The sequence below is a fragment of the Cherax quadricarinatus genome, chromosome 75 (genome assembly GCF_038502225.1).
Source record: "Cherax quadricarinatus isolate ZL_2023a chromosome 75, ASM3850222v1, whole genome shotgun sequence".
NCBI lineage: Eukaryota > Metazoa > Arthropoda > Malacostraca > Decapoda > Parastacidae > Cherax > Cherax quadricarinatus.
In genome coordinates this window covers 6,090,110-6,109,205 of record NC_091366.1, presented here as the reverse complement: position 1 = coordinate 6,109,205, position 19,096 = coordinate 6,090,110, and the positions used below count along the sequence as shown (strand labels likewise).

Sequence of the window (19,096 nt, the reverse complement as noted above, 5' to 3'; positions counted from 1 at the left end):
ATAGACACACACTCATATAAGGACAGCTGAACATGAGAGGTAATATAAACACCTTCACATCCCAAAGAATGGCAACCTACTGATAGATGTCATCATGTTCTTCAGGACCCAGGAAGCTCCTCCACTCTCACAAGGTGATGCTGCACATGTCTGCCAAGGCACCACACGCTCTTCCTACTCTTTTAATTACCTAGTCTCTCTCTGTTCCTTTGTATCTGTAGAAATGGACCTCAGGTGGAGGTGAAAATATGCCCCACAACCATTCTTCATTATTTATTTACACTTTCATGCACCAACACACAGTACTGTATAGAACATGCTGAAAATATCTGAACAAAAAAATCCTCACTGGTAATAAGTATTTTCTCCTTGTTGTATAATTACATAATATACTATGTTATGTGTATTTCTGATGCTGTTAAGTGAAAAAATCTTACAAATCCATCAGTGAGTTGAAATCCCTTGAAATCTAAAAAATTACTTGTTGCAGTTACAGAGGCTTCTCAGCTTATTTTGAGTTTACAATGGTGCAAAAGCAATTACTTTGGAGATGGAACTTAAGATAATTACCCAGCATGAAGGCAGCGAGTCCCTAACTTGTACTCATTTATTTAATTTTCAATCCGGGTACAGTGGTACCTAGAGTTATGAACTTAATTCGTTCCAGAAGTCTGTTCGAGTGCCGATACCGAACGAATTTATTCCCACGAGGAATAATGTAAATTAGATTAGTCCGTTTCAGACCCCCAAAAATACACTTACAAAAGCACTTGCAAAAATACACTTACATAATTGCTCGAGTTGAGAGCTGTTCGAAACTCGAGGTACCACTGTATTTAGCTAATTAATTACAGTAATTAATTGTTTATTTATTCAATGACAGTAGTAGTTATTTACTTATTTATTTATCATATATTCACATTCAGCTTACAATATTTTTAACCTACGATGGGTTTGTCAGAACATAACTCCATCATAAGTCAAGGAGCACCTGTTTATCTGTGAGCTGGTATTGAATCTGGGGATCATTGTTTCTGTGACCAGGTCTGAGAGTAGTTCATTTGTCAAATACTTTATGAATGTTATAGGAATTCAGTAAATAATAATAAATTAATTACACAGTCTGCTGTACTAAATAATTGTTTCCTATTTTCATTGGAACATAATTCATTCAGCATTATCTTCACTTTTCGTTTTGTCATTTATTACAATGAGGTTTTTTAATGAGGTGATTATTGCTGTAGTGCTTAAATTTGGGTTTTGTAAATGCAAAAAAAAGAACGCTTAAAAATTTAATTGCTTCTGACAATTAAGTCAATAAACTGTTCCAACCTCAGCTGGATGTGGCTGACCGACAGCTGCGATCGTCTCGTCAGTTCTTAGACGAGCATGCTAGTGAACGTGACCAGGAAATGGAGGATCTAATGCGTACTAAGGACAAGCTTGCCAGTCAGCTACGTGAGAAGGATGTTCTGCTCACACAACATTCAAACTTAGAGAAAGAGGTATAGGAATATTTTTTTTAAATAGCCTTTAAATGGTTGCCTTTTGGGATTTTGCTGCTTTCCCCACCTTTTCCAATTTTATGATCTACTTTTTTATATATTTTGTAATTTTTTATTGTAGCATTTTAAAAATCTACATGGTAAATTATTTCATAAGAGGCAGTAAAAGTACTGTATATGATATACAGTTTAATGGTTAGTCTGTTGTTATGGTAAGTACTTTGTTAGGAAGTTAGTTTTCCAGGTAAGGATTATATCTTTACATGTATTAGAAAATCAGAAATAGTTATTCGATTGATGTTTCGCTCCTTCGCGTAGTGTCTTAAGGCTGGTAAATGGCTTTTGACTAAAGAAATTGAAGCTGCTCTCTCTCCTCGATGAAACCTAATCATCTCCAGTTTCCCAGATGCTATATGTACCCAAGGGGTTTAGCACTTTTCCATGAATAATGCTAATACTACTACAGTGGACCCCCGCATAGCGATATTAATCCGTGCAAGAGAGCTCATTGTTATGTGAAATTATCGTTATGCGAATGAATTTTCCCCATAAGAAATAATGGAAATCAAATTAATCCGTGCAAGATACCCAAAAGTATGAAAAAAAAAATTTTACCACATGAAATATACATTTTCCTACACACAAAGAGAAGGATACATGCACAATAGTAGAGTAGTACATGCACAATATATATTGTGCATGTACTACTCTACTAAATGAAGAATAAATGACACCTTTATTGAAGATGCAGCAATGACTGATGAGACACTGTGTCCTGGGAGTGCCTTTTCCTCCTGAGTACTGTAGGTCCTGTTTGGCATTTTCTTCCAGAACAGGCCTTATCACACTGTGTATGCCACTACGATTCTTAAATCTCTCAAACCAAGCTTTGCTGGCTCTAAATTCACCAACATGAGCACTAGTTCCAGGCATTTTTCCCTGTTCACCTGGGTGTTAGTCGACTGGTGTGGGTTGCATCCTGGGAGACAAGATTAAGGACCCCAATGGAAACAAGTTAGTCTTCGATGACACTGACTTTTTTGGGTTATCCTGGGTGGTAAATCCTCTGGGGTTAATTGTTTCTTGGTATTCTCAATAAGCCACACCAACAACGGTGCTACAGCAGCAGCAGACGATGCTACAGCAGCAGCAGCAACTGACGGTGGTACAGCAGCAGCAGCAGCTGACAGTGCTACAGCAGCAGCAGACGATGCTACAGCAGCAGCAGACGATGCTACAGCAGCAGCAGCAGCTGACGGTGGTACAGCAGCAGCAGCAGCTGACGGTGGTACAGCAGCAGCAGCAGCTGACAGTGCTACAGCAGCAGCAGACAATGCTACAGCAGCAGCAGACGATGCTACAGCAGCAGCAGCAGCTGATGGTGGTACAGCAGCAGCAGCAGCAGCAGCTGACAGTGCTACAGCAGCAGCAGATGATGCTACAGCAGCAGCAGACGATGCTACAGCAGCAGCAGCAGCAGCTGACGGTGGTACAGCAGCAGCAGCTGACAGTGCTACAGCAGCAGCAGACAATGCTACAGCAGCAGCAGACGATGCTACAGCAGCAGCAGCAGCTGACGGTGGTACAGCAGCAGCAGCAGCAGCTGACAGTGCTACAGCAGCAGCAGACGATGCTACAGCAGCAGCAGACGGTACTACAGCAGCAGCAGCAGCTGACGGTGGTACAGCAGCAGCAGCAGCTGTACCACCAATAGTAGCGATGGTTGATTGGGGTTTATTATACAACCTGGCCAGCTCGGAGACACGCACTCCACTTTCATACTTATCAATGATCTTTTTCTTCATCTCTATAGTAATTCTCACCCTTATTGCTGTAGGGTTGGCACTAGAAGCTTTCTTGGGGCCCATGGTCACTTATTTTGCAGATAAAATCACCAAAAACACTGTAATAATACGAAATGTTCCGATTGTATGCTTGGATGTTACCGCGGAGGCTGGCTGGTAAACAATGCCACCGGCGGAACATGTGAGGCTGCCTAAGGGCGCACATTAGACGCGTCTCGGACGAACAGCGTTGAGCGGGTTTTTTAGCGGTATGCGAGGCAAAATCTTGGCGATAAAATGTAGCGGTATGCGGATTTAACATTATGCAAGGCCAACGGTATGCGGGGGTCCACTGTACTAATAATAATAATAGTAATATATCTACTCTGTCCTGTATGTCAAACATTTCAGAATTCTGCTTTGCATTTATTGGATAAATTCAACAATTTAAAATTATATTGTTTACAAAATAATGCTGTAATGGAGAGAAACTTGATTTATATTCATTACATAATTTTTAAAATTACAGTGGACCCCCGCATAGCGAACTTAATCCGTGCAAGAGGGCTGGCTGTTATGCGAAATGTTCGCTATGCGAATGAATTTTCCCCATAAGAAATAATGGAAATAAAATTAATCCGTGCAAGACACCCAAAAGTATGAAAAAAAATTTTTTTTACCACAAAAAAATGTTAATTTTAGTACACACAAACTGAAAAAGGCATGCACAATTACATGACACTTACTTTTATTGAAGATCTGGTGATGATTGATGGGATGGGAGGAGGGGAGAGAGAGTGTTAGTGTTTAGAAGGGGAATCCCCTTCCATTAGGACTTGAGGTAGCAAGTCCTTTTCTGGGGTTACTTCCCTTCTTCTTTTAATGCCACTAGGACCAGCTTCAGAGTCACTGGACTTCTTTCGCACAACATATCTGTCCATAGTGGCCTGTACCTCTCGTTCCTTTATGATTTGTCTAAAGTGGTTCACAACAGTGTCATTGTAACAGTCACCAGTACGGCTTGCAATAGCTGTGTGAGGGTGATTTTCATCAAAAAAGGTTTGCACTTCAAGCCATTTTGCACACATTTCCTTAATCTTTGAAGTAGGCAATTCCTTCAATTTCTCTCTCCCCTCCTCTGAACCAGTTTCCCCAGGTCTGGCCTCTTGCTCTTGAAGTTGATCTATCAGCTCATCAGTGGTTAGTTCTTCATTGTCCTCCTCCACCAACTCTTCCACATCCTCCCCACTAACCTCCAACCCCAAGGACTTCCCCAATTCCACAATTGATTCCTCAACTGGTATACTCCTCTCAGGGTTAGCCTCAAACCCTTCAAAATCCCTTTTGTCTACACATTCTGGCCACAGTTTCTTCCAAGCAGAGTTCAAGGTTCTCTTAGTCACTCCCTCCCAAGCCTTACCTATAAGGTTTACACAATTGAGGATATTAAAGTGATCCTTCCAAAACTCTTTTAGAGTCAATCGAGTGTCTGTGGTCACTTCAAAGCACTTTTGAAACAGAGCTTTTGTGTACAGTTTCTTGAAGTTGGAAATGACCTGCTGGTCCATGGGCTGCAGGAGAGGAGTGGTATTAGGAGGCAAAAACTTCACCTTAATGAAGCTCATGTCCCCATAAAGTCGCTCTGCCACGTCTGTAGGATGACCAGGGGCATTGTCTAACACCAGGAGGCACTTAAGGTCTAATTTCTTTTCAGTTAGGTAATCTTTCACATTGGGGGCAAATGCATGGTGTAACCAGTTATAGAAAAATTCCCTAGTGACCCATGCCTTACTGTTTGCCCTCCACAGCACACACAAATTATCCTTGAGGACATTCTTTTGCCTGAACGCTCTGGGAGTTTCAGAGTGATACACTAATAAAGGCTTAACTTTGCAATCACCACTAGCATTGGCACACATCAACAAAGTAAGCCTGTCTTTCATAGGCTTATGTCCTGGGAGTGCCTTTTCCTCCTGAGTAATGTAGGTCCTGCTTGGCATTTTCTTCCAGAACAGGCCTGTTTCATCACAATTAAACACTTGTTCAGGTTTCAGTCCTTCAGTTTCTATGTACTCCTTGAATTCATGCACATATTTTTCAGCCGCTTTGTGGTCCGAACTGGCAGCCTCACCATGCCGTATCACACTATGGATGCCACTACGCTTCTTAAATCTCTCAAACCAACCTTTGCTGGCCTTAAATTCACTCACATCATCACTAGTTGCAGGCATTTTTTTAATTAAATCGTCATGCAACTTCCTAGCCTTTTCACATATGATCGCTTGAGAGACGCTATCTCCTGCTAGCTGTTTTTCATTTATCCACACCAATAAGAGTCTCTCAACATCTTCCATCACTTGCGATCTTTGTTTCGAAAACACAGTTAAACCTTTGGCAACAACAGCTTCCTTGATTGCCGTTTTCTTGCCCACAATAGAAGAGATGGTTGATTTTGGTTTCTTGTACAACCTGACCAGGTCGGTGATACGTACTCCACTTTCATACTTATCAATGATCTCTTTCTTTATTTCAATAGGAATCCTAACCCTTATTGCTGTAGGGTTGGAACTAGAAGCTTTCTTGGGGCCCATGGTCACTTATTTTCCAGAAACACCACCGAAAACACTGTAATAATACGAAATATTCCGAGTGTATGCTTGAATGTTACCGCGGAGGCTGGCTGGTAAACAATGGCACAGGCGGCACATGTGAGGCTGGCTGAGGGCGCACATTGGACGCGTCTCGGACGAAGGCCGCTGAGCGGGTTTTTGTCCACTATGCGGGGCAAAATTTTAGCGAACAAAGCGTCCGCTATGCGGATTGTCCGCTATGCAAGGCGTCCGCTATGCGGGGGTCCACTGTATATATAATGTACAAATAATAAATGTGGGTTTTAATTGAACGTCTTACAACTAGAGATAAAAATTACAATACAGCACTATTTGAATTGTATGTAATTTTTGTGCATGATTTGAAGAGTTTGGGGAACAAGAACTAGTATTAAGTACTTTCGCACTTAATCAAAATTTGCAGTATTTGAACTTGAACTAATTGAGCCCTGGCTGTATTTCCAATTATTTATTAAATTGTATATCTTGTTTCTGTTTACATCCATAAAACCTAAAGTATAAAAGGCAGTACTGTGGCTAGAATAACCTAACTCAGTATCAGATGAACCTAAATATACTCTAAAGATTTCTCTTTAAATTGTGGCTTAATTATGATTAGATTTTTATATTCAGACTTAATTTAAATAAATTGTCTTCTACTTGGAAAACTTCCTTCATAAATATGGGTATTAAAGATATTAAAGTTTGCTTGGAATTTAAATTTCATCTTAAGTTGTGTTTTCTCAGGCTTTTAATTGACATTTTCTTGAACTAGAGCAGACTACAAAAAGTATCTAAATCAAATAATTGTAATTATAATTCAAATTAATTATGTTCAGCATGTACTATGGTAATTGTTTATTAAGGGTGAAACTTTCATTATTTTCTGCTACATGTATGATGGGGTACATATTATGGTAAAAAGTCAGCATGCTGGGTTCTTTGCCTTGCACCATCACCACTTCCCCAAGAGCAGAAATGTACAAGCATTTTTATCCATTTTTCACTTTATTAACCTTTAAACTGTGTCCAACGTACTAGTACCTTATTTTTCATACCTTCAAATCTACCACTTGCCAATACATGTACAGTGGTCCCTCGTTTTTCGTAGTTAATCCATTCTTGGAGTTGCTACTATTATCGAAATCTACGATTTTCGAATCAATTTTCCCCATAAGAAATAATGTAAATACAGTTAATCCGTTCCTGACCCCCAGAAGTATTAAAACAAAAAAATTTTTACATGAAATGTAGATGTAGTACATAAACAATACAATGGGAAATGATGAATGAAACATTAACAGCATAACACTTACCTTTATTGGAGATTCTTCTTAGTGTATGGGAGACTGGAGGAGGAGAGAGATTGGAATGTTTACAGTTTGGAAGGGGAATCCCCTTCCAGCAACACCTCAGGTACCAATTGCTTTTCTGGGGTTGCTTCTCTTCTCTGTTTCTTAAAGCCACTAGGACCAGCTTGAGAGTCACTGGAGTCCTGTCTCGCAAAATAACTGTGGAGAGAGCTCTGTTTCTGGCATCTCTTTAACACTTCCCTAAAGTGGCCCAAGACTTTGTCACTGTACATGTTGCCAACATGGCTTGCAACAACCTTGTCAGGGTGATGTTACTCCATAAATCTTTCCATCTTACCCCACATAGCAAAAATCTCTTTAATTTCTGAAGAAGGTACCTTCTTCCATCTCTCTTCCTCCTCTGCAGCAAGATTCTGAGCTGCGATCTGTTGCTGTTCCTGCTGAAGCTCTTGCAGCTCCTCAGTGGTGAGCTCTTCGTTGTGGTCTACCACCAACTCTTCCACATCCTCCAAACTCACATCCAACCCCATGGAACTCCCCAGTGCCACAATTGATTTAACAACAGACATAGGCTCATCAGGGTCAGTCCCAAACCCTTCAAAATCACTCTTGTGGACACAATCTGGCCACAATTTTCTCTAAGCAGAGTTCAAGTCCTGGTAGTCACTCCCTCCCAAGCCTTACCTATAAGGGTTATGCAATGGAGGATGCTGAAGTGTTCTCTCCAAAATTCCCTTAGGGTCAAGTGAGTGTCTGTGGTCACAGTCAAGCACCTGTGAAACATTGCTTTGGTGTAGAGTTTTTTAAAGTTTGCAATGACCTGCTGGTACATGGGCTGGAGGAGAGGAGTGGTATTCGGGGGCAAGAACTTTACTGTGATGAACCCAAACTCCTCGAAAATTAGGTCATCCAAGTTTGGAGGATGAGCAGGTGCATTGTCCATTACTAGCAGGCACTTGAGATCCAATTTCTTTTCCAGGAGGTAATTCTTCACACTAGGGCCAAACACTTCATTGAACCACTCGACGAAAATTTTGCTCGTGACCCATGCCTTACTATTAGATTTCCAAAACACACACAATTTACTCTTCATAACATTGTTTTTCCTGAACACTCTGGGGTTTTCAGAATGGTACACTAGTAACGGCTTCACTCTGAAATCCCCAGTAGCATTAGCACAGAACATGAGCATCAGCCTGTCTTTCATAGGCTTGTGTCCTGGCATTGCCTTTTCCTCCTGTGTAATGAAGGTCCTCTTTGGCATTTTCTTCCAAAAGAGGCCTGTTTCGTCACAATTGAACACTTGTTCAGGTTTCAGTCCTTCAGGCTCTATGTACTCCTTGAATTCATGCACATATTTTTCAGCCGTCTTGTGGTCTGAACTGGTAGCCTCACCATGCCTTACCACACTGTGTATGCCAGTACGGTTCTTAAATCTCTCAAACCAACCTTTGCTGGCCTTAAATTCACTCACATCACCACTATTTGCAGGCAATTTCTTTACCAGATCGTTGTGCAACTGCCTAGCCTTTTCACAAATAATCAAAGTCATAAGAGTATATCCTGCTAATTGTTTCTTGTTTATCCACACCAATAATAACTTCTTAACATCTTCGAGTACTGGTGATCTCATTTTTGTCAGAATAGTTACCCCCTTTGCAACAACAGCATCCTTGATTTCCTTTTTCTTGTCCACTATGGAACATATGGTTGTGTAGGGTTTCTTATACATCCTGGCCAGTTCGGCCGCACTTGTGCCACTTTCATATTGTTCAGTGATGTTTTTCTTAAATTCAGTCGTATTTCTCACCTTCTTTACCACAGGCTTGGCACTAGGCGCTTTCTTTGGAGCCATAGTACCTTATTTAGTACTTTCAACCACTAAAATGAGTGGAATATTATGAAATATTTCGTAGGAGCACGTGAGGGGACCTTCGCTCACTGGTAAACAATGCCAGACTGGCTGGGTAGGGAGGCCGCCCCGGCTCACACCGTGCGTACGCGTCCCGGACGAACTACTATTCGCGAGTCAACCTATGATTAGCGAGCCCATGTTTATACGAAAATATCCCTATGATTTCCGAAATCTATGATTCCCGAGAACTACGAAAAACAAATGACCACTGTATTGGCAAGTGGTAGATTTTAGTCGCTTCTTACAACATGCATGGCTTACGGAGGAAGAATTCTGTTCCACTTCCCCATGGAGATAAGAGGAAATAAACAAGAACAAGAACGCTCACTGGTAAACAATGCCAGACTGGCTGGGTAGGGAGGCCGCCCCGGCTCACACCGTGCGTACGCGTCCCGGACGAACTACTATTCGCGAGTCAACCTATGATTAGCGAGCCCATGTTTATACGAAAATATCCCTATGATTTCCGAAATCTATGATTCCCGAGAACTACGAAAAACAAGGGACCACTGTATTGGCAAGTGGTAGATTTTAGTCACTTCTTACAACATGCATGGCTTACGGAGGAAGAATTCTGTTCCACTTCCCCATGGAGATAAGAGGAAATAAACAAGAACAAGAACTAGAAAGAAAATAGCAGAAAACCCAGAGGGGTGTGTATATATATGCTTGTACATGTATGTGTAGTGTGACCTAAGTGTAAGTAGAAGTAGCAAGACGTACCTGAAATCTTACATGTTTATGAGACAGAAAAAAGGACACCAGCAATCCTACCATCATGTAAAACAATTACAGGCTTTCGTTTTACACTCACTTGGCAGGACGGTAGTACCTCCCTGGGCGGTTGCTGTCTACCAACCTACTACCACAGGATGGTAGTACCTCCCTGGGTGGTTGCTGTCTACCAACCTACTACCTAGGAATACAAGAGTCATTGTAATAAAATATTTTTCAGTCATAAAGAAATCGACTAGGCAGCCTATGTGGCTGGAATTGGAAACAAATGTTTTCTACATCAGCAGCACTCTTCTTAAATGACACAAGTAAGAGATAACAGCACACTTTCAGTACTAGACATGGTATGTACTATGAAAATGGAAGAAACTCGACTTCAACCATACAAACCCACATGGAGAGAGTAATCACATTCTGTTAGATACAGTCTAACATAATTTGATTTATGCAGGAGAAAAAACTCAAACAAGTATGGCTAGATTATTTGAGAGGAAAATGTATATGACAGGTTTGCTGTCTAAGACGGCATGCGATTACTATTTTTTAATGCCTTCGGCAGGCTTTAATGACTGGGAATAGAAAAGCTCTCAGAACTCATCAAAGGTATACCAAATGTAAAGGACCTTTCAATAAAAAATTGAATAATCAAAATTAACAGATTTAGAGTGCCATGAATTTGTATGGTAGACTGTGCTAAGTATTTATATGGGTAACCACTTGCACAGTGAACAGTGTACTCAGTATTAGGCATTTTATTTACACAGAAGACATATTATAAACTTAAGTAAAAGGACACACTTGCAACTAATGTGGCATTATATTGTGGTAACATTTTGCTCTCCAGGAACTTTAAGTTTAACAAAGCTCCTGGAGAACAAAATGGTTGCCACAATAAAATGTTGCATTAATTGCACATGTGTCCATTCACCTGACATATTGTCAGTAATTCTGCCAACATTATTACAAGTTGTAGACGTCTTTAATAACTTGTTGTGTCTTGTATTCTCAGACACACAGATGAAGAACATCACAATTGCCATGTATGCAATACTGTACTGTAATATGCTGTACATTATAAATATTTTGTCAATTGTATGTTTGTACTGTAATATGTAAAGTAAATGGTTGAGAAAACCAACACGTTGAAGAATGAAACACTAGTGTAACATTTGGGAATCTTTATTGAGAAAATGTTTCACCACTAAGTGGCTTCCTCAGTTCAATACAGAGAAGAATGGTGGAAGATGAGGAGTAGTTTGAGGTAATCAGTCCCTCAGTCTGGAGTCATATTTAGTTCATCAATCTTGAGATTGATGCACAAGTGCCTCATTCTTCAATTATAATATGATGTACATTATAAATACTTTATTGTTTGTATGTTGTCTTCCTTTAATAATGCATATTGTGGTATATAATGTATACTTTTCATTGTACACTTTTTGTAGTATCTAATTTTTAAAATCTTTCTCTTTATGAACTTTGGCGCTTGAGTTTGTGTGCTTGATTAAGTAATTGATGGATGGACTATTGCGTATCATGCATGATCATTGTGCATGATAGAAGTTTCCTCTATATATTTTAGCTGGTGATAACTCTTTGTTTAACTGGTGAAAGTAATCTGCTATATAACAGATTTGATTTACATACATCTTTTAATTAATCAGAAGACAATAGCTAAATTATTCCCTCTTGCAACAATTGTGGTATTGTGTCATAGGTGGAGAATTTAGAGCGACAGTTGCGGGAAAAATCCCAAGAACTTCAGGACGCTCTTGCCAGTAGAGAGGAAATTCAAGTTGAACATAAAGCCGCTGTTGATAAGGTAATAATGTAATGTGTGAGAACTTAGCAACTTACCATTGTTGTGCTTCTCTGTATTAAACAGTATTAATTGTTTTATTTTTTCTGTAATGCACTCAAAGTTTGTGCACATTTTGGAAAAACATAGATCAGTCATGCATGATTGTGTAAGCATTTTTTAAGTTGTTTTTATCACATTCCTTATTGAAGCTTTTCTTATTGTCCACAGTTTATTTCTTTTAATATTCAGACTGGGATCTGTTAATGACAGTCTACCTCTCGAATCCCCAAAAAACCTGTGGATTGTTACTAGCGTCTATTACACTATATTATTATGTATAAAGCTTCTTTTCCATGTATATTGGCTTCTCTTATTATGCGTAGAGATTTCTTTCTATGTACTTTAGATTCAGTATAAGAAAGATTCTTCGTAATAGAATATAACAGTTATATTATTACTAGTTCGGGGTACAGTAGTGTTTTAGGATTTTTCAGTTTTGTATATGAGATGTAGCCAGTGAATGAAAATGATAGCTAGTAAAAATGTAGATGTATTTTGCTTTTAGCTTAATGGCCTTAATGCCATTTTTTTGCCCTGCCTCTTGTGGAGCACAGTATCAAACACCTTGTGGTGTAAACAATGCAATCTACCTTACCCTTTCTCTCTTGTTGTATATCTATTACTCTCATAAAGCTCCAAGTTAGTAGGACATTATATGGCATCCCTAAACCCTGATGGTTATTGTTTATTGAATCGGCTCTCTCTCCAAGTGTTCTACCACTCTACCCTTGATAAGTTTCTCCATTACCTTGCAAGGTGTGCTTGTCAGAGACACTCATCTGTAGTTTAGCACCTGTCTAACTTCTTTCTTGAATATAGGGACTACATTTGTTGTCTTCCAGATTTCTAGTAACTGTCCAATACCCAGTGACTTATTGTAGATCATAGCTAGTGGTTGAGACAGTGTTACTGCACTATCTTCCAGAATCCATGGTAACATGTTGTCAGGTCCCATTGTCTTCAATGTATCTAGGTCCATCAAAAGTTTCTGTACCTTTTTTCCTGTTGTGTGGATGGCATCCAGTACCTGTGGGTGCCCCCTTCATTTCGTGTTACTTAGTCTCTCTGAGATTACTCTCTGAAAAGACATCTTCAGATCATTTTATCAACACTTCACAGACTTCCTTGTCATTGTTTGTGAGCTCTTCTTTGACCTGGTCCTTTGCTGCCATCATCTTCTGATATGGCTGTAAGGCAATTTCAATTCAGACTTGGCCTTTGCTGCTATGTCATTATTAAATTGTCTTTCAACCTCTTTCCTCATCCTAGTATATTTGTTTCTGGTCAGTCTGGTTACTTCTGTTCTTCTGTCCTTTTGTTTCTGTATTTTTTTTATTCTCTTGCATTTCTTTTTTGCCTCCCTATGCATAAGTGTGTGCCTGCATGTACAGTGGACCCCCGATTAACAATCTTTTTTCATTCCAGAAGTATGTTCTGGTACCAGTACTGACCGAATTTGTTCCCATAAGGAATATTGTGAAGTAGATTAGTCCATTTCAGACCCCCAAACATACACGTACAAACGCACTTACATAAATACACTTACATAATTGGTGGCATTTGGAGGTGATCGTTAAACGGGGGTCCACTCTACACTCACCTATTTGTGGTTGCAGGAATTGATTCTGAGATCCTTGCTCTGCCTCTTAGTTTGCCACATCAGAGTCACTCCCTCTTAGCCTTGTGAGCCCTGTCATATACCTACTTTAAAACTGTGTGGAGCCTGTGTCATCCACTTCCTCACCCAGATCATTGTACATCCTGACCACTCTGAGACTGAAGAAATTCTTCCTAATATCCCTGTGTCTTTACCTTTTAGCTGTACCCCTGATTACCTGTTTTCATCGTGTCCCTGTCTGTCCTATCAATTCCTCTTGATTATTTTGTATGTTTTAATCATGTCTTCCCTTGATCTTCTGTCCTCCACAGTAGTTGGAGTTAATTCCTTTGGCCTTTCCTCATGGCTCCTACCCCTTAGTTCTGGAACTAGTCTTGTTGCATGCTTCTGCACTTTGTCTAGTTTGTGTGTGTGTATTTATCTGTCTCAGTGAGTATGCATGTATGTATGTTTATGTCCGTATTTTTTTTTCAACATGCTGGCCGTCTCCCACCGAGGCAGGTGACCCAAAAAAGAAAGAAGCACTTTTACCATCATTCACACTGGTTGTTTCCCACTGAGGCATGGTGACCTGAAAAAAGAAGAAACACTTTAACCTACCATCACTCACTCTATCGCCATCTTGCCAGAGGCATGCCGACACTATAGTTCAGATGCCCCTTCAAACTGCAATATCTCTACCTCTCCTTCAGAGTGCAGGCACTGTAATTTTCACCTCTAGGACTCAAAGTTTGGCTAATCAGCTTTCCTGAATTCCTTCATAAATGTTACCTTGCTCTTCAGCAGCTCATCAAATCATAAAAACTATTTGCCTTCAGTCTCTTAATACGTTCACACATGCTTACTGGATGTCCAAGCCCCTCGCACACAAAACCACTTTACCCTTTCCCTCCAATCTTTCCTAGGACAACCCCTACCCCTCCTTCCCTTCAAACACCCTCCAAGTCATCCTATTTTGCTCTGTCCTCTATAAATTTCCAAACCACCTCAACAATCTTTCCTCAGCTTTCTGAGGAATTCTTTGCATAATATTCACACCACACATTACTCTCGGACATGACATCTCCACGGCCTCCAGGCTTATCTTCACTTCAGTGTATATTTATAAATATGAATGTAGATTTTTTTCTCTGTTTCCCTTCATTTATACTTAAATCATACAGTTTGTGCTTTGTTATGCTGTGGCATTTGATGAATGTTTATTTGCAGAGTGTGCTTGTGATGAATTGTAGTGTGTGCTTGATTATTATATGCTCATTACTGTTTATCAGGTGTTTGTAGCACTAAACATTCAAATGGTTATTACACTATCTCAGATACATAACATTTTGGAATGCATCTCTGTTTAAAACTATTTTTTTATATTCATCATAGCTGTAAATTATATAACAGTACTTCATGCACATGTTTTTGTACACTAGATATGGGATCTGCGAGAAATAATCCAGTCCCTCGAGGCTCAAGTTGACAGCAAGTGTGTGGAGGAAGGTGACCTGAATGCTCAGATCGAGAACTTAAAAACTTCCCTCTCCCAGGCACGACAGCAGTCCCTGGATCTTGCTACTCAGGTAACTTGTGCTACTGTGTTACTGTTCAGAGTGCATTAACACTGAGCAACAATAGCATGTACAGCTTCTCCTCACTTAGCGACGTACTCGTTTACCAACAACTTGGACTTACGACCAGCTCTCTGATCAGTATGCATACCCAAATATGTAATGTATATTAGAGCTGATTTCCTCTATTCTGTTTATTACAATATACAGTACACTACTGTATAAACATTTAAAAATGTACCAGAAATGTTATAAATGGTTCAAAGGTGACATTAAAACAATATCAAAGATGGCTGAAACAAAACCCACTACTGTTATAGTATGCTCCTCACTCAGTGACGAATTCATTTACTAACATTGTCTTATGAACAGAATTCTGTTGTTCAGTGAGGAGAGACTGTACTGTATTACACTAGCTTTTTTATGAGAATGTATTGCATTTTTGGCTTATTTCATGATAGTTTATAATGTTATCAAATGTAATTTGGTAAACAAAGCATGGCAATCCTGAGTGAAATACTTGTCGGACTTACGTGGTTGTAAATTGTATGGTATCATATGTACTGTAATTAGTAATGCTGATATTCTTCTTTATACTAGGATAATGGTATAGCTTTCTTCAAAAACAACTATTGCTATTATTAACATGATCTAGATTTTCCAGGAGGTATCTTAAGGTATAGGTACCACGTAGTTTTTATCTTCCTTATACAGTGGACCCCCGGTTAACGATATTTTTTCATTCCAGAAGTATGTTCAGGTGCCAGTACTGACCGAATTTGTTCCCATAACAGACCCCCAAACATACACGTACAAACGCACTTATGTAAATACACTTACATAATTGGTCGCATTGGGAGGTGATCGTTAAGCGGGGGTCCACTGTACTGAATGGCATAATTATTGAGAGCATACCTCAATGTAAATTTGAATTTTTAATATGAGAATCAGTAAAGCTTCTTTGTACAAATTTTCTTCACAGTCTGCATTTTGAGAAATTATTCCACAGGGATCATCACATATGGTATTTCAAGAGCTGTCATATTACACTACATCAACAAAATTTGAGATAATTTATATTAGAAGAATTTTAATTATTTTAATGTATGAATGTATATATTTAGTGAAGGGATTCAGGGAAACCGGTTATTTTCATATAGTCGGACTTGAGTCCTGGAAATGGGAAGTACAATGCCTGCACTTTAAAGGAGGGGTTTGGGATATTGGCAGTTTGGAGGGATATGTTGTGTATCTTTATATGTATATGCTTCTAGACTGTTGTATTCTGAGCACCTCTGCAAAAACAGTGATAATGTGCAAGTGTGGTGAAAGTGTTGAATGATGATGAAAGTATTTTCTTTTTGGGGATTTTCTTTCTTTTTTGGGTCACCCTGCCTCGGTGGGAGACGGCCGACTTGTTGAAAAAAAAAAAAAATGAATGTATAGTGGTACAATCACTCTTTAATATGAATGTGAAGCATAGGTTGTGAATGTTGCTGCGAGGAGGAGGCTGGAGGCAGTGGAGACATGTCTGAGGCAATATGTGGTATAAATATACAGAGAATTTGTAGTTTGGAGATTAGGAGGAGGTGCAGAGTTATTAAAAGTAATATTCAGAAGGCAGAGGAGGGGTTGTTGAGGTAGTTTTTGTCATTTAGAGAGGATGGAGCAAAATAAGATGACTTGGAAAATGTATAAATCTGCAGTGGAGGGAAGGAGGGGTTGTCCTAGGGAAGGACATAGGGGGAAGGGGGGTTAAGGATGTTGTGTGCAAGGGGTTTGGGCATATAACAGGCATGTGTGAGGGTGTTACATAGAAGTGAGTGGGGACAAATGGTTTTTGGTACCGAGCTGTTGGAGTGTGGGCAGGGTAATATTTTGTGAAGGGATTCAGGGAAACCATTCAGCTGGACTTTAGTCCTGGAGGTAGGAAGTACAGTGCCTGTACCCTAAAGGAGGGATTTGGGATATTTGCTGTTTGGATGAACATCCGAACTGTTGTATCTGTGTGCCTCTGGCAAGAGAGTGATAGTGTGAATGATGGCGAAAGCCTTTCTTTTTTGGGTCACCCTGCCTTGGTGGGAGATAGTGAGCTGCTCTTGTATAGAATATGCCACCTCAGGACCATGGAATTTCACAGCTTAATAAAGAATATTTGAAGCTAAGCTATTGGTAAAGAAAATTTTGTTTTTATTAAATGCTTTAGATTTCAATGTAAATTTGCTTCCTTAGGAAAGAATGGATTTAATAAATTATTGTTTACTTTTAATGATTTTTTTATGCAACTAACAAAACGGCACAATAATAATGAAATGAAATAATTCAATGTTTCAATAGTTTGGTGGGATACTTGTTAACCCTTCGAGAGTCCGTCCCGTAGTTCTAAGGCTCTGAAGCTGGGGTCCAAGTCGTAGTTCTACACCATTAGCTCAGCTCACTCGGATAATCTGTGAGTGGTAAATTTGGGCCTAGATATGAGAGAATACGTCTATGCAGTAAGCGTGCGCCACATAAAACAAATCCTGCAATACGCAGTGCATAATGAGGGAAAAAAACTGCGACCATATTTTTGGATTAAAACAGCGACTTTTTCGGTGTTCTTTTGTACGTTTTTTACAGATGTATTCCCAGTTTCTTGGTCTCAATTGATAGAAAGGAAGATATATTACAGAAATAGAGATGATTTTGATTGGTTTTAGTATTGAAAATGGCTTGAAACTGACCTCAAATTAGCAGAAGTAATAAATTTTTGCTGATGTTCAAGAGTAAACAAATGATGTTACGCATTCAATACACAGCTGGTGGGTCTAATGTGAGTTCACGAATGTGCTGATGTTATTTATACAATTATTACAATATTGCTTAACAGTAAATCTTTTATTTTTTTGATGTGAATAAAAAATCAAAATGGAATTCATATGTAAAGCCTGGAAACATAATAAACAGAGGAAATGTTATTTTAGTGCCGGGAATGTCTGCATTGTTTATTCTGGACCCTATTTTGAAATTGGAATATTTTGAACTTTGTGTGAAATTGGCCAAATTACCAATTTCCAGTCACTTTATTGGGTAGTTGAAACAGTTGACTGGGAGATTTCTTGTGCTCAGCCGATAAAATACTAGCGAAATAGCTAAGAATTTGGTCGACTGGAATAATACAATTGGCCTAAAAGGAGAGTCAAAGTGGGCAAAATCACCAGTGCGTAAATATCGCTGATGCAGCAAATTTCACAAGAGCATAATTTCATCAGTTTTCCATCATATATAATACTTTTTGTTTTATTACCTTCAGAAAAAGATTCTCTACCATTTCATAAGAAAAAAATAAAAAAATTTTTTTGAAAATTCTTGGACCCTGTGGACAAGTTTCAGATTGGAGGTCTGGACCCAGAAAAGGTTAAAGATGGCAGGTTAAAATAAGATCTTCTTCTTTCAACATATTGGCCATTTCCCACTGAGACAGGGTGGCCCAAAAAGAAAAAGAAATTTCTCTTTTTAACTTTAGTAATGTATATAGGAGAAGGGGTTACTAGCCCCTTGCTCCCGGCATTTTAGTTGACTTATGACACGCATGGCTTACGGAGGAAGAATTCTGTTCCACTTCCCCATGGAGATAAGAGGAAATAAGAACAAGAACTAGTAAGAAAATAGAAGAAAACCTAGAGGGGAGTGTATATATATGCTTGTACATGCATGCTTAGTGTGATCTACTCTAAGTGTAAGTAGAAGTAACAAGATGTTCCTGAAATCTTGCATGTTTATGAGACAGAAAAATGACACCAGCAATCCTACCTTCCTGTAAAACAATTACAGGCTTTCGTTATACACAACAGGATGGTAGTATCTCCCTGGGTGGTTGCTGTCTACCAACCTACTACCTAGGGTTAAAATAAGATATTTTTTTTAATTAAGTGGCCATCTCCCATTAAGAGATGGTGACCCCAAAGAAGAAGAAAAGTTATTATTCATTCAGTCACCATCTTTCCAGAAATGTACTGACATCATTATCAGATTACCCTCTGACTGTAACATCCCCACCCTTCCTTCAGAGTGCAGATACTGCCTTCCAACCTCCAGGACTCGAGTCCACCTAACCGGTTTTCCGAAATACCTTCATAAAAATTACCTTGCTAACGCTCCAATGGCATGTCCACTTTATGTACTTCTGACATAGTTGATGGCATCTGCAATGTTAAATTT

The 19,096-nt window shown here is 39.3% G+C and overlaps 1 protein-coding gene across 9 annotated transcripts in view; it reads left to right on the top strand.

Annotated features, from left to right (window-relative positions):
* Positions 1 to 19,096, top strand: part of LOC128691776 (A-kinase anchor protein 9) — a gene marked incomplete at its 5' end in the record, with an annotated part of 128,610 nt that overhangs the window by 40,684 nt on the left and 68,830 nt on the right. For 8 of the 9 annotated variants that reach the window (XR_011394112.1, XM_070100978.1, XM_070100976.1 and 5 more), the window contains 3 exon segments: positions 1,338 to 1,505; positions 11,579 to 11,683; positions 14,762 to 14,908. Coding sequence is in view for 8 of the 9 variants with exons in the window: in XM_070100978.1 (XP_069957079.1) it covers positions 1,338 to 1,505; positions 11,579 to 11,683; positions 14,762 to 14,908 (420 nt within the window). 9 annotated transcript variants of the gene reach the window in all.